The 16241-nt window shown below is 39.9% G+C and overlaps 2 protein-coding genes across 5 annotated transcripts in view; one reads left to right on the top strand and one right to left on the bottom strand.

The window, feature by feature from the left end:
• Positions 1-16241, top strand: part of ME1 (malic enzyme 1) — a 126495-nt gene that overhangs the window by 48206 nt on the left and 62048 nt on the right. For both annotated transcript variants that reach the window (XM_081187364.1, XM_081187363.1), the window contains exons 5-6: positions 2344-2505; positions 14630-14733. In XM_081187364.1, coding sequence (XP_081043490.1) covers positions 2344-2505; positions 14630-14733 — 266 coding nt within the window. The remainder of the gene's footprint in view (positions 1-2343; positions 2506-14629; positions 14734-16241) is intronic.
• The window catches only part of PRSS35 (serine protease 35), a 167217-nt gene that overhangs the window by 93145 nt on the left and 57831 nt on the right, over positions 1-16241 (bottom strand). The window lies entirely within an intron of this gene.

The following is a 16241-nucleotide window of genomic DNA, read 5'->3' as shown; positions in this document are numbered from 1 at the left end:
TCTGGATGACTAAAATAATAATATAAGCCAGAGCTGAACTATATGATTAGCAGAATGATCTGGTGTAGATTGTGAGTAGGTAGAGGACTGTATATTTGAATACCACCAAACAAAAATAAAGTATTAATCCAAATGTATGTTATGAATCATTGGAAGTAAATGGAAAATCTAATCTATTACAAGTTTGCCACAAATCCCTTACTACTACACATGAAATATTCATAAAAAGTGGCCACCTCGAATAGTACACAGTTACTGATCTATGCAGAATACTAGTTTCCATAGTAGTCATTTTACTGTGGTTTTTTTATGCCTTAAATCTTTAACATGGACCTCCCTCACTTTTTTCTTTTCACTGTTGGAATTGAGGTCACTGTAGAATTTACACATTTGCTAACAATTTGTTTGTTTATTTAAAATATTTATATACCACTCTTCACCTAAATGATACCAGAGTGGTTTATAATATATACACCTAATGCAATAAAATCCATGTATTAAAATATTGAAAAACATAACAAAATGCAAACCACTGTAGCCAATAGTTAGAACCAAGCAAGGAATTAAGACCCAGCAACACTTGGGTGAAAAGATGAGTTAAACAGGCACTAAAAACTCATCAAATTTGTTGCCTGCCTTATTTTAGAGGGAAGGGAATTCCATAGGCCTGGCATCACTATGGGAAACTCCGTCTCCCAGGATGCTGCATAATTTGCCTCATCAGGCAGCTGTACAACCAACAGAGCCTCCTATGAATATCTCAGCACATGGGAAGAGATGTATGGGAGCGGGCATTCTTTCAGATATCCAGGCACAAAGTTGTTGTACAGGGGCATATGTGTCATCTTCAATTTGGCTTGGTAGCAATTTGGCAGCCAGTGCATTTCCTTCAAGACTGGTGTAATATGATCATAGTAGTTGCCCCACTTGGCAGCCTAGCTTACCTCAGTTTGAACCAGCTTCAAGAGAAGCTGTGCATAGAGCATATTACAGTAATCCAGTCTTTAGGTGACCAACATGTGGGTCACTGTTGCTAGGCCACAGTGGTAGCTGCTTGGCACACCAGCCAAAGCTTATAAAATGTTCTGCTAGCCACTGAAGTCACTTGTGCCTCCAGCTACATTAATTAGTGCATCTTTCCATGTTCTGGCTATTGGGAGGTGGTAGTGACAATAGCCAATGGGTCTTACACCTCTTTCCAACTTATATGTTGTTTCCTTGTGGAGCCAGAATAGAATAGAACAGAAAATTTTATATGGAATGCAGCACCGAATAACTATGACTGCATTCCTCAAGAATTTAACAGAAGAAAAATTCATTAAAAGAAACTATAGCACATAAAGCTGTACGCAAAGAGCATAGAGATTGTAATCTCCTGGGCCTTAATGTGCCTGGTCCCCTTCTTTTTCACCAGTAACGATGTCTAATGGCTTCTCTGATATTTAAGCAATGTTCTTGTTCACATCATCTTATACAGTTTTTTTAAAGTTTATCCAGTTTAATTAGAGTATCTGATTTTTTGGGGGGGACGACTGTTCAATTAAAAATGCTGCACTAATTACTTGGGCAGCAGTTTTTTAAAAATAGAAGTAGAAACAAATGGCAGCTACTGTTTTAAAAGAGGCATTCTGGCCAGAATACCTTTTCCAACATTACTTTGCTGCAGCACATATTTGCACCACCTAAGAATACTGAAAAATTTTAACCAACGGTTCCACTTCCATTCACAGAAGCGTCTTTTGTCTATTGGAGGATTCTGCAAGTGGATTCTGCAGCCTCTTGTGCCCTCCCCCCCAATATCTGCACTAGGGGAGTAGAGAACCATCTAGAATAACGTGGAGGTGACCAGGAATAGGGGTCTGCAAGAGGAAGGGAAAATGATGAAAATCGCCTTCTCCTTTCCATTTGTGGAAATCTCTGTTAGATCAAAGACCCTTCCATGAATGGCAGGGCAAATTCATTTATTTACGACATTTCTATCCCACCTTTTTCCTTTAATATGGAACTCAGAACAGCATACATGGGATTCTCTGACAATCTCTCTTCAAGACATGGACCAGACCTAGATCTGCGTAACTCAGTGTCTCTCCCCCCCCCCTTTGCATCTGTTTGTTTCTCATATGCAAATATAATGGATACATTAATCAACTACGACTCATGCAGTTACAATAAACAAAAGATTTGTTTGCTCGGATAACAGCCCTAGAGAAAATGTAACACACCAAAGCAGTATGGAATGCTTTGCCACTGTTCTTAATTTGAATCAACCTATTTACGAACGGACACGAAAAGAGCTTAGGACACGTTTCCAATTTTACACTGCTTGTACTACTTTCCCTCTAGGCTATTGTGGTGACTGATGGAGAACGTATTCTTGGCCTTGGAGACCTTGGTTGTTATGGAATGGGCATCCCAGTGGGTAAACTAGCACTTTACACAGCATGCGGAGGAATGAAGCCCCAGGAGTGTCTGCCTGTTATGCTTGATGTGGGAACTGACAATGAGGTAACTGTTGTTTCATGCTGTCATGAACATTTGATATATTTCAAGGAATAGTATTTGCCTGTTCAGCTGAAAGGGTATGGTTAACATTCTTTCCCAGAAAAAAAAAAATCTCACTCATTTCATGACAGTAGTTCTGATGTATATTTTAAACATTGTGTTACAGTCCAGGCAGTCAGTCTGTCTTTGTAGACTAGCCGTTCTTCAACTTGGGCCTCCAGATGTTGTTGAACTACAAATCCCATCATGCCTTACCTCAGCTTGGGTTGGTGGGGTTGTACTCCAATAATATTTGGAAAACCAATGTTGAAGAACACTGTCCTAATGCAAATTTAGAGGCTTTTGCTGCAGCAGTGTCCTGAGCAAGCTCCATGGGATACGGAGCGCAACACAAGGGAAGATGCAATGTTTTGTCAAAGTCAAGTGTGCCAAGGACAAGTTGGGACTGGTGATGGCACACCTGCAAAATTCTCCTTCATAGTGTGCCTGCTATAGTTTAGTGCATTAGTATTTGGGATGGGCTTAGCTCCTGGCACAAGAGGAAGGCTCAAGGAATGTCTTGTGCAAATAATGTGACAGCAGCACTACATTCTATGCTCTAGTTCCATCCATGTAGTTCCTATACTGAAAATAAATTTTCCAGCTATTGCTGGTATTACTGGTGACCTTATAATTTTATGAGCGGCACATTAGGAAACACTAGTTTGGATCCTAAGAACTGCAGATGGAGTTCTACTCACAGAATGGGATTTCCTTGCCGTTTCTTTTGGCTACTCCAAAAAAATTGTACCTGAAGATTGTGGAATGCCTCCAGAATGGCATGCAATGTGGTGTATCAGGGCCTTCAACAAAATAGGAAGGTTGGTGGAAATCAGAGACATCCTCTAGCGCAAGCAGAAGAACTATTCACACTAAGATTTTACCGGATACAGACCACTGTATATGTGCAGTAATATTATATTACTCTTGCTTGAAAATAATAACATTTGTGAAGGTTATTTAACCTTAAAATCTGTCCTCATGATTGTATCCATTAAAATAAAAATCCCCATGATTAGGAATGCCTGGGCACATGGCAATTTCTGTAAAGTGGGGTAATGGTGTACATTATTGCAGAGCAAAACTTATGGAAATGATTTGTATAAGGCTATTTTAATAAACTCAGTTGTAGAAGGGGAATAGTGGAAATGGGATGTGATGAAATATTTTGGATGGTTTAAACTATGTAGTGATGAAAAGGAATGCAAAAAACATCAAATGCTTTTGAAAACAGATCTGACCATTTACTGTCATTGTTCCAGAAAATAAGGAAAAATATAAAATTGCATGCAGTGGATTTCCCAGCCATTAAGACAGAGAGAATCTTGGAATTCAATTTGAAACAGGGAACAGATCAGTACAGTATGTTAGCCTGCTGTCACTGAAGCAGATAGTCTTATAAGAGACTGAATTTATTAAAGCTAGTTGGGAATTTCCTGATGGAAACTATTTTCATTTCTTAAAAATACTGTGTTTCATTGAAACTGGAATGTTGCAATCTTATTATGCTGTGAAATGGAACTTCCAGTGGCAGGCAGAGCTGTCTAGTTCCTAGTCAAAGGCTGCAAGCTTCAAGACTGTTTCTACACAGTTTCTTTCACAGGGTTCCGATTATATTTTATTAGATCTTCCCAAGCCACAGACAAGTCCATACAGATAATTGTTATTTTAGTAGGAACAAAATGTTTCTGCACTGGAGCTTCTAGCTAGAGCTGGACCTACATGAATCACCTTCTCTAGGTGGTAGATTACATAAGAGGAGCAATTTATCTGCCTCCAGCCTCCATGTACATAATTATTAGTTCCTGCACAGGATGTGTGAACAGACCTCCGGCTATAGGGTGGTATATAAATTCAATAAATAATAAATAATAAAAATAATTATGTGTGAAAATTTGAAAGGCAGCCCAGACCTGTTTCATGAATGTTGGATTTGGACCGAAAGCACCAAATCAAAAGTATTTCTGTGTGGAAGCAGCCAGTAAGATTTGAGGCCAGGTAGCAACTGTGCACCTGTTCTCCTTTCACCCTAGGATAACGTGAAGAAAAACCTAACCACAAGGGACTTAAAGATTCAGGTGTAATGCAGTATTCTTTTTCTACTCCCAAGTCATAAGGGTTATGCAAAGCACTGCCTTGCTTCAAATACTGCATTGCAAACAACTTTTTGTCTTCTCTTCTTGCCTTGAAAATTAGTATAGGGATCAAATGGAGAATTTCTTTTTGACATCTCTGTGCTCAAGGGGAGAGGTTTTGGTAGTATTACCTCTTTCTTGGAGGCTGAGCTAGTATTAGAATTTAAAACATAAGAGTTGCAATGGGACTCAGCATACCAAATTTCATTCCAGTATCTCAGTTGGAAGAGTTATTGCATTACGGCCAAATAACTCTACAATCAAATGGGATGCCAAGTGGGCATGTTCAGCCAACAATTTTGATTGAACTTGGGTGTTTTGGTCAGAAGGCAGTTGAGGGATAGTAGTCTTGTAGACAATCATCTCAAGTAAGAGGATGCATGTGTATTTTTCAAACTTAGGACTTTATAACTCAGACACCTGTGGTAGTAGTAGTAGTAGTAGTAGTAATAATAATAATAATAATAATAATAATAATAATAATAATAATAATATCATTATTTATACTCCACCCATCTGGCTGGGTTTCCCCAGCCACTCTGGGAGGCTTACAGCATATAAAAAACATAGTAAAATATCAGATATTAAAAACTTCCCGGTACAGGATATCTTCCAAAAGCTGCCTTCAGATGTCTTCCAGAAGTTATGTAGTTCTTTATCTCCTTATCTCCCCACACCTTGTCCTCCCAAAATAGTACTTCTGTCTTATAAGGATTCAACCTCAATCCATTAACCTCCATCCATCCCCCAACCGCTGCCAGACACTCACATAGGACATTCACTGCCTTCACTGGTTTCAGTTTAAGAGAGAAGTAGACCTGGGTATCATCTGCATACTGGTGAACACCAAGCCTAAACCCCCTGATGTTCTCTCCCAGCGGCTTCATATAGATGTTGAAAAGCATGGGGGAGAGGATGGAACCCTGAGGTATCCCACATGTGAAAGCCCAGGGGACTGAACACTCATCCCCCAACATCACTTTTTGGACACGACCTAGGAGGAAGGAGCAGAACCACTGTATAACAGTGCCTTCAACTCCCAACCCTTCTGGCTGGTCCAGAATAATACCATGGTCAACGGTATCAAAAGCCACTGGGAGATCCAGCAGAACTAGGAAACAGCTTTCTTCCACCTTTGTCCCTAGCCCACTGGAGATCATCGACCAGCGCAACCAAGGCAGTTTCAGTCCCATAATGAGGCTTGAATCGTGATGGGAAGGGATCCAAATGGTTGGCATCCTCCAAGCATGCCTGGTATTGTTCAGCAATCGCCCACATAACCACCTTGCCCAAGAATGGAAGATTTGAGACGGGGCAATAGTTGGCAGGTCTAAAGATATTTTTTTTAAGAAGCTGCTTCTTTCAGCAGGTCTGGGAAGACTCCCACATAGAGGGAAGCATTCATCATCCTGTGGAGCCCATTGCTGAGCCTTTCTCAGCTCACTTTTATGAGCCAGGGTGGGTAAGGGTCAAGGAGACAGGTGGTCAGTTTCACTCCTCAAAGCAGCCTGTCCGTGTCCTTGGAGGTAACAGATTAGATTTGATCCCATGCAACTTGACTAGTCAGGACTCTAGCACTTCTCCCACCCCAGCCCTACTCCCACAGTCTACCTCTTTCCGAATCTGAGCAACTTTAACTGCAAAGAAGTTTGCAAAATCATTGCAGGAAATCTTAGGGTCCTCATCAGGCAAAGGTGGCTCCATTAGATTGTGAGCCACCTGAAAGAGTCTCCTGCTGCTGTTTTCTGCAGATGCAATAGATGCGGCGAAGAAGATGTTCTTGGAAGGCTCAACATTGAGCTCTAACCCATGTTTGGTCGGATTCAGAATGAGTTTTCCGCCACTGGTGCTCTAGCCATCTCAGCGATTTTTTCATCTCCCTCAGCTCGGGGGTAAACCACAGGGCCATCAGGACTCCATGCAATTGGAGAGGGCACTTCAGAGCCAGACAGTAAATAGCCCTGGCAAACTCTGTATTCCAGCGGGCCACAAGGGAATCAGCTGAGAGGCAAACAACATAGGATAAAACATCCCCAACCACTCTCTGGAAAGCATTTGGATCCATTAACTGTTCGAGGTGGACCATCTGAATCCGTCCCACCTCCCTGTGAATAAGAAGGGTCTCGGAGAAATCTAGTTGCTCCAGGAAGTGATCTGATCATGGCACTTATTGTGTTTCATTTTTACTTAATGTCAGATCACCCATGTCCATAAAGCTGAACACCAGGTCTAAGGCATGTCTGAGGCTGTGGATCGGGCCAAACTTACTCAGGGACAGCCCCATGGAGGCCATTCTTTCCAAGAAGTCCCAAGCGGGTCCTTGTAAGGTGGTGTCGGCATGGATGTTAAAATTCCCTAGGACAACCAAACCAGGAGAACAACCACCACGACCTAAAGCAGCTCAGGCAGGGAATCCGTGGTGCAGCGGGGAGGTCAGTACACCAATAGGAATTCTGTACTGCCCCTGTTGCCCAACTTCCAGAACATGCACTCAGAAAACTTGAGTCTCCCCAATAGGATGCCTGGTGCAATCTAAAGACTTCCTAAAAGTCACTGTAAAGACTGTGTTCATGGAAGACAATCTTACTTGGCTACGAGTGATCGCCAAAGAAGAAGAAGCTCCTTCACCCACTGCGCTAGGATTGAAGTATTAAGATGCCACCCTCCAAGACCCCTCACTAGCTGAGTCAAGTAAACAACGACCCCAATTTTGGATTGTGGTTTGCTTCTCCTGTGCGCTAGGAGACAGGAGCAAAGTGGGTGCAATAAGCACATTTATGGTAAACCATTAACTGTAGTTCATGGTGATGTCAAATGCACTCTACTGTTGATTCCTCATGGGACTGACAGATAAAATTGATGTTAAAGATAGCTGTTATTTTCTTTAGAAAATAATGTATAATTTATATAAATTAAACTTCACAAAATTTGGAACTTCTTAATGTAATACAGTCTTCATACCATGTATATCCAAATATATTTTTTACATTGAATTAGGTCAGAGTGTTCATAAACCCAAGAGTGAATCGTTCCAAAGAAGAAGAAAAATCAAAGGATATAAAATTACAATGAGTGTTATCCAATTGTGAATGTACTGAGTAAAATAGCACATGGAAACGCCAGTGCACATATTACCTGGAATGTGTTTTATTACACATGTGTGCAGGAGGGAAATGTAGACTTTAAATGCTTCCCTGATGTCTTTTCTCTCTCTCTCTCTCTCTCTCTCTCTCTCTCTCTCTCTCTTTCACACACACACACACACACACACACACACACACACACACACACACCCCTCTGAGATTGCTGGCTTTGTGTTTTATTTAAACAAGACGATATTTATAAAGAATCTACATGTTCTTGAAATGTGGCAAATAAAACATGTGTGAATATTACCAAGTCAATGCACTGTTATCGCTTCCTCTCATTGTAGGACTTGTACCGTGATACTCATATCTGTATGCATGACTGAGATGGTGCCGTTTTGAAATAAAGTGCAGGTATAGCTGTGGATTGGTATGGATATGCCACTTCCCATGCTCTTGTTTGTAGGTGTAGCAAGTATTTTGTTAGGTCTGTTTAACACAATGCTTTTAGCTTAAGCGAACTACTAGATGTGGCTGCTGGAAGCATTTTATATTGAGGAGCCTTCAAAATGATAAACAGCAGAAGGCTGCTGTAATATGAGGTGTCACTGGACCAGTTCCATGCACAGACACTGCAGTATTCTAGAGATGGGAAGCAGGAACCTATCATGGGGACCTCTAAAATGAAGAACCAGATACATGCTACAAGCTGCCACGTATTTTAATCTGGTTTTAGCTTTTTACTCATTTTAATTGCTTTTGAACATTTCAAATACTTGTTTTAACTATTTTTTCTGATAATTTTGTTGTCTTTTTTTTATAAACCACTTTGAGGTTTTATTATAATCAGGCAGTATATAAATGCTGTTAAAATAAACAAGAACAAAAATAATAAATAACATACTTCAAATCCTTTTAAGCAGTTTTCACCCAAGAGACCATTCCTTCCCTTTGAAAATCGTCCTCTTTGTATGAAATACAAGTGGAATAAAATGGAAAGCATATAGTTTTTGTAGAAAAAACATACTAGAGCAAAAACTATGATCCAGGAGGTTTCTATACTTTTTAACTAATACAACTTGTCATTTATATAGCAATAGCAGACGCAGTATATCAACAATGTGTATAGCAGGTGTGCAAAGTATTCTCCTGTTGCAGAGGGGGTTTAGTGGACTAAGGTTTGGAAAGTAGTGGCTTGACAGAAGCCACGTACTGAGTTGATAACTAAAATGACATTTCAACCAGGGTTTCCCAGATTATGCTGAAAATTTAGCCACTGTTCCACACCAACTCTCAAAATACTGTAGCAACATATTATCACTGCATTTGAGGCTTCATATGGAGCAGACTGAAGTGATAGACTACTAAGGTGGTATAATAGATTATGCCATTTCAGACTTCAGGTGGCAGATAACACTGTGAATGTTTGTTGATAGAAACCTACTGCAAATAGAAAACCAGCACAGCTTCAGATAGAGTGGCTATTCATGCATCACCCCAAAAGACAAAAATGCATCACTAGAAAATCAGCACAAAGGGGGACACAAAGGTGCATAAAATTCACATCTGCTAATTTCTGTATAGATATAAATTCAGAAATAATTACTGTAATTTAAATAGTAATATAATAATAATTATTATAATTATTATAATAATCTCATAATAATAGAAAAGGCTTCAGCCAGCTATCCTGTGCGCCTGCTCAGTCTGCTGTTTAGGTGCTAGCTGTGGATGAACAACTGTAAGGCCCCATTTAATTCATCTGTGTGTGCAGACCAGGCTACTGTTTAGGAATAGTTATTTATACTTGCCACATGCCAGCATAATGACAAAATTGGTAGGCGGTTTCTAGCTTTCAGCTGCATTATCTACATTATGCTAATACTATTTGTTTCTAACATAGAAGACCTTTGGCTGACTTACTTTGTTAGCTGCTAACTTGGCAACGGATTATTTTCAGTAAACTGCCAGAGATTTTACAAATTCTTCTTGATGTTTATTAATCTCTTATTTTTGATGCTCTCAAACATTCACAACTGTAATGCAGTAAATGGCAATTTCTGTATTTCTTTTAGCTCAGGGGTATCGGGAACTTAGAAGCTTAGTGATAAATCTAGATTAAACAACATGCACATGTATCAGTTTCATGTTAACTCTACTATAACAGCCAGCCTTTTATGAGCAAAAATGTAGCACTGAAAACAGTCTTTGAGCAGGTTTTGGTTTGCCTTTTTTTTTTAAAGCATCAAAGTATGTCCTATGAATTCATAGCTTTCAACTTCTCAACTACTGTAAGTCTAATGTAACTTACAGCGCACTGCTGCTAAATCATATAAAAAGTGATCAAACAGAAATGGGCAAATAACTGAAACTGCAGATCTCTGAATGGAAAAGTCAAATTCAGTAGCAACAGATCCTGATGTTTTAAAGCAACATTGACCAAAAGATAGTTTACTTTCGAGGAACACAACTTGTGTAAATCTACATCATAAAATTAATATATTATCAGAATTTCTTCCATGGCCACCTGCTCTGCTTTACTTTTATACCTTGCATGTTGATTGCATTATCTGGGCTTGACAAGGCATGTTACCCACACCTACTCCCTGAGCTAGCAAGCTCCACCTGGGCTGTAAATGGAATGTAATTAGAGTAAAGGAAATGTGTTTCACACAGGAAACACACCCATGTGTCATGTCCAGTACTTGCCTTAGACTAGTGAATTCCTAGAAAGAATCAAGTCACCTTGAGTCAGACAGTGGTCGGTGGGCTCAATCTGTATTGAACTCCTCAGCATGAGCTGGTGACATTTTTGTCTTGGGCTCTGATCTTCATGATGTATATAAGGCAATTTTTTTACAAATCTGCCCTACATGAATGAGAGTTCATGTAGTAGTGAAAGATACCCATACTACTGTATTCCTAACAGAAATCTGAGTGAGGCATGTGAGCATGAGAGCATCTTGACATCTGCCCAGACTGTGTATATGTGGTGGACATAGGGAACATATGGTTGTGGTGGGCTATGCCCAGTCTGCATGGTGTAGCTCACAGCATGCATAGAAACCTGGATAGCCTGCTATGTGCATGGCTCATTCCAAGCTCTCCAACAGATAAGGCACTTCATTGTGTCATCATTGCAGCAAGATTGTGAATGAAATGTGCCTGCCCAGGAGCATCTAGCGTGCAGCAAAATTATTTAGATTTTGGTTAGTTGGGTTGCTGTACTAATGTGCCAGAACCCTCAGATTTTGAGAAGCAACTCAAGATGTAATACAATGTTAGGTGTGCAGATAGATGGCTGTAAAGATTTGGAAGTTGGGCCTATTTTGAGCCACAGGCTTGCAGTGGGCATTGGAAAGTTAGCTTCACATCAGCACAACTCTGAAACATATTGGCAGCTTTCATGAGAAGATTCAAAGGGGACTTGTGTTCTCAGGTTTTCCACAGAAACAGCAAGAGTACTCATGTTGCTTCAATTACTTTGGCAGTACTTTACAGGCAATGTACAGTAAATGTTGGAAGTCTCCACTACTAAATTCAAGTCCAACTACTTATCAAAGTACTTATACCTGGCAGGAGTCTCAGCTGGACCGTAAGCTGGCCATCCTAAAATCACTCACAGTTCTATTGGTTACAGAAACTATTTAGGATTTGGACCACTGAAATCAATGGGTCTGCTATTCATGAAATGTTTATAAGTTTAGCTTTTAGAGTCTGACACCAGAAAGTTGTCAACACTTTAGTGTGAATAAATGAGCACATTTCCTAAATGCTTTCCTGGAGCTTTATGAAACTTGGCTTCAGTGCATTTTGTTCTTTCTCTAGAAAAATAGACCACTAGAGAAGCAACATGGGAAGAAAAGGGACTAAAGTTTGTAGTTCAGTAGTAGGAATAGTTGGAACCTGGGGCTGTCTGACCTAATTAGCATTGACACCATGAGTGTCTTTGTTGTTGTTGTTGCTGCTGCTGCTGCTACTACTTAGACAGCGCCAAGAACCAGGAACATATAGAACATTGCTAGGTTAGGTAAATCTGCCCCCGTGAGGTCATGTCAGCTGCTACCAGGTGAGATGCAACAGCAAACCTCTGGAGTGGGGTGGGATACTTGCTTAGAGAAGATACTGCATTGAAATCCCAACTCATACAGTGGGAATTGTGAATCTAAGTAGTATGAGATAGTGAGGAAACATGAGTATTTGATATTGTTGGCATAGGATTGTATATCAGAGTTCTGTGACCTTGTAAATCCATGATATTGGTTCAGAAGAAGAAGTATATTTTGACAATATTTTGCTCAGGTTTCTACTATCAAGATTCACTGTTCAAACCATCTGTGTGTTTTAGTTTAAAGTGTGCCATATATTTTCAGTTATTCAACTTTAAAATAGAGCAATAGAAAGAGGGCCTTTGTTATAGCTATCCTAAAGTCTTGATTTGAAATAGTAGCTGCTAGTTGGCTGCAGCTTTAGCTCTCTGACAAGCAAATTTATTAAAGACAATGTATTGGAATACTCAAAAAAGGGGGGGGACCTTACTCCATACTTTATCCTGTACAGTGGTGCCCCGCAAGACAAAATTAATTCGTTCCGCGAGTTTTGTCGTCTTGCGATTTTTTTCGTCTTGCGAAGCACGGTGTCGGGAAAGTTTTGGAAAAGCTTCAAAAATCACCAAAGTCTTTAAAAACCTCAAAAAAGGCTACCACAGGTTCTATCAGTTGCTCCTCGAAGTCAAGTCGCAACTGTATTAACGGTGTTAAGAAAAAGGAAACAAACTTGCAAGACGTTTCCGTCTTGCGAAACAAGCCCATAGGGAAAATCGTCTTGTGAAGCAGCTCAAAAAACAAAAAACCCCTTCGTCTTGCGAGTTTTTTGTCTTGCGAGGCATTCGTCTTGCGAGGTACCACTGTACTGACTACTGGAGCAACAGATACTGCCATGAATACTGAGACTATGAACAGGGACAGAATACAGATTTGTGTCTTCTTAAACTGACTTGTCGTATTTAAGGGACAGGTTATTTTTCATTGTTAAATAGTATAGTAGTAAATAGTAAATAGTATAGCCAGATTATTCTCTGGATCACTTTTTGAAAGAGGGACAAGCAAGACTTGTTGCGGACAGCTTATTGCTGGTGCAACAGCTCCATGATATACCTACAGATTTAGCCTGTTAGTTCCACGCTCCTCGTGGGACAGCCTCCTTATAAGTGCTTTTCTACTAGAAAAACAGGATTCTGGAACTCACCATGAAATTATTCAAGTAAGTGCCACACTTTTAGCCAGTGCTTTTCTTTTAGAAAAACAAGGTGCTGGTACTGTGTACCCTTGAGTACCCCTAGAATAAAGCACAGCTCCTTGCCCTGCTTGAACAGGAATTCCCCAAGTCTTACTGCATTCTAGCCCTTGCAGTGGCTTCAGAAATGAAGGGCAGATCATTGCATGTTAGCCTGGTACCCAACACGGCAGTTTTGCTAAGTTGTGGAGAAGGTAGGTTGAAGGTTTGCACCTGCACCTTGCTCTCTGCTGCCATGGGAATATTTATTGGTAGCCTGAGGGCAGCACTGATACACAACTTGGCCAGTTGCAGTCTGGATGATGAAAATGACCCCTTGCTATTTTTCTGAAAGGCAGAGTGTATCACTGCAATGGGAAGAGATTGTCGCCAACTTGTTCATGAAGTTGGAAGTGATGTTTGAAATAGCTATAATGAATCCATACTTGCTGATGGTTAGGCTTCAATAACAGTAAAAATGCCAGAACAGAAAATGCATTGGCTTCTTGGAATGTTCTTTTCATGAACATTAGCTCAGTTTTGACTTTAGCTCAGTTTTGACGTGAGCAGATAAGTGCTTGGGTTGTGTTTTTTTTTAATGCTATGGGTACTGCACATATTGGGATCTGTAAATTATAAGGTATGATTTGACATCTGCAACTCAAAGCCAGCCGTTATGCTGAAGCAAGAACATAATATGTACTCTGTAATTGGGATCTTCATTTTTTCCTTCCTCTATCACTATTTGAAAGGCGTTTCTGATCTACAAAATTTGACTTTATAATTTTGTGAATTTAACTTTTACTTCATCATCTAAGAATGGCAGAAAATGATCCCACACATTATGCTTTCAGTAATTTCGCCTTTATGGGCTAATAAATATATGTATGTATCTGTATTCTAATCTTGTTCATTCTCATGCTACAGGCATATCTACTCTACAAACCTGTATCAGTTTTTTACTTTCAAAACCTCTCACAAAGAATCTTGGGAACTGTAGTTTGATGAGGTGCTGAGAATTCTTATTAGAGATCAGTCTCTCCCCATGATTCTCTGGAAGGATGTGACTATAAACCAGTTAGGCAAAGCAATCCTACTTGGATAGGGGAGGAAGAGTTAAAGGCAGACAATCTGCCCGATCCAAACCTCTGTTTAGTTTGTGCTGGCAGGGCAGAAGGAGGGTGTGGAGGGGCAATTTTCCTTTATTCAAAATCCCCCCTCCATTGGCTGCAGTGCCCAAGGGCTCACCCCAGGGCTGGCATACTTTTCTTCCAGCGCTCTGAAACATCTTCTTTCTGCTGTTGTAACATTGATATCTAAGGTGGGGCAGCCATGGAGGTTTCTGTTGCTGCAAGAAGGAAGCCTTTGTGGATGGTCCTCTTGCTCTTCCCACATAATTCCTTCTCTATCCATGAAAAAGGAGATCCACAAAATTCTATGACCTCTGGGACAACTTCCCTAGGACCATAGAATTGTGCCCTTAATTTCCAGTTTAGAGATGCCAATACAGTCTTTGTTTTTGGATTAGAAACACTCAAATGTTAACTTGTCTGATATACTTACCTTATTGGTTTTTATTTTCTTTTTTAACAGGAGTTGCTAAAAGATCCTTTGTATATTGGGTTGAGACATAAACGAATCAGAGGCCAAGCTTATGATGATCTTCTTGACGAATTTATGCAAGCTGTGACTTCCCGGTAATTGATTTTATTTGTGTATTTTACACTGTTGAATGATTCTGAACTCAAGGAGGACTAATTAAGAAGAGATGGCATGTTTTTCTTTTTTGCAATTCTTAAAAACTTTATAAAATGCAGTTCAAGTTCATATATTTATAATGATGAGCTGCAATAAGTTTACTCGTGCAGAATGGCAAAAAGTTGGTGGAGGAAAACATAGCTATTCTTACTATACTATGTAAAACACTTAATTTACATTGAAGAAAACCAGAATGAGATGAGGCATTCATTTCTGATGAATTCCATTGCCAGAGTGCTGTAGAACATAGGGATCTGTCATTATGTGTAATGGCCAGACCCTATGCGCTACACAACCAAATAAGGATCATTTCACATGTTGCCAAGTTCCTGGAAGGCACTATTCTGTAGGGATTTGTGGGAAAACCATACGTAAATCACACGGAGAGATGGTTGTGCATGTGGAGCTTTTCACTGCGTAGAATCAGGGCGTACCTGCTTTAGGGAATTCATGACTGATGAGATATTTGCTCACATGTACATACATGAATAAATGAATGAACAAATAAACAAATGTTCAATCATTACATGTTGCAGGTTCCCTACAAGCTACACAGAAGGCTTGTATAGAGCTTTTAAAAAAACCAAACATATGATGCATACTTAAGTCTATAGGTGAAGGATTGCTGTTCCAGTGCTATAAAACAATCCTGAACAGCACACAGTTTCAGCAGCTGGAATCAATACTAGAGTTGTGCCATACCCAGGCCCATACATTTCAGGTATTACTTTGCTCCCCACCCTCCACCCCAAGAGAGGCAGTTGTTGCTCTAGCTTCTTTCCATGGGATGGAGGGAGTCAGAAATTTATGTGAGTGATGAGGTTTAGTACTTAGTAACGTTACAAGGTGTGCTCTTCCTTGCTAACTTAAAACAAAAAACAAAACAAAACAAAGTCCTTGCCTGGTATTGCAGCTACCCTTGGTTCCTAGAATATGATTTGATTTATTGATTTATTACCGTATTTTTCCTTCTACAAGACGCCCCCATGTATAAGACACCCCCTATTTTGGGGGACTCCAATTTAAAAAAATGGGGGGAGATGGCCCCCACGTATAAGACGCCCCCAAATTTTGGACATTATTTCTTAGGAAGAAAACATAGTCTTATACATGGAAAAATACGGTATATTTCTATGCCACTTTTCATTTGAATGAATCACAAAGCGGCTTAGAGACAATAAATAACAATAACATAATAGAACATCACAAATACAGCACAAATCATATATGATTTAAATCAGGGAATGCCTGTGGAAGGACATTACATCATGAACTCCTCATGAGCATTCCTTTTAACTTAATTGTAATAATAATTGCGCTTCTCTCAGGAATTCCACAAGCAGACTTCCTGGCTGCCTATGCTTTGACATCCTCCATGGATATTCTAGAAAGTGCAGGCAACCAAGGAGGCTTCAGAGTGCCACACAAAGACTGTTTTTTAAAAAGT

This window comes from Podarcis bocagei (genome assembly GCF_964188305.1).
Source record: "Podarcis bocagei genome assembly, chromosome: 3".
Lineage (NCBI taxonomy): Eukaryota > Metazoa > Chordata > Lepidosauria > Squamata > Lacertidae > Podarcis > Podarcis bocagei.
Note: the sequence above shows the minus strand (reverse complement) of the source record. Positions and strands in the feature narration are given on the sequence as shown.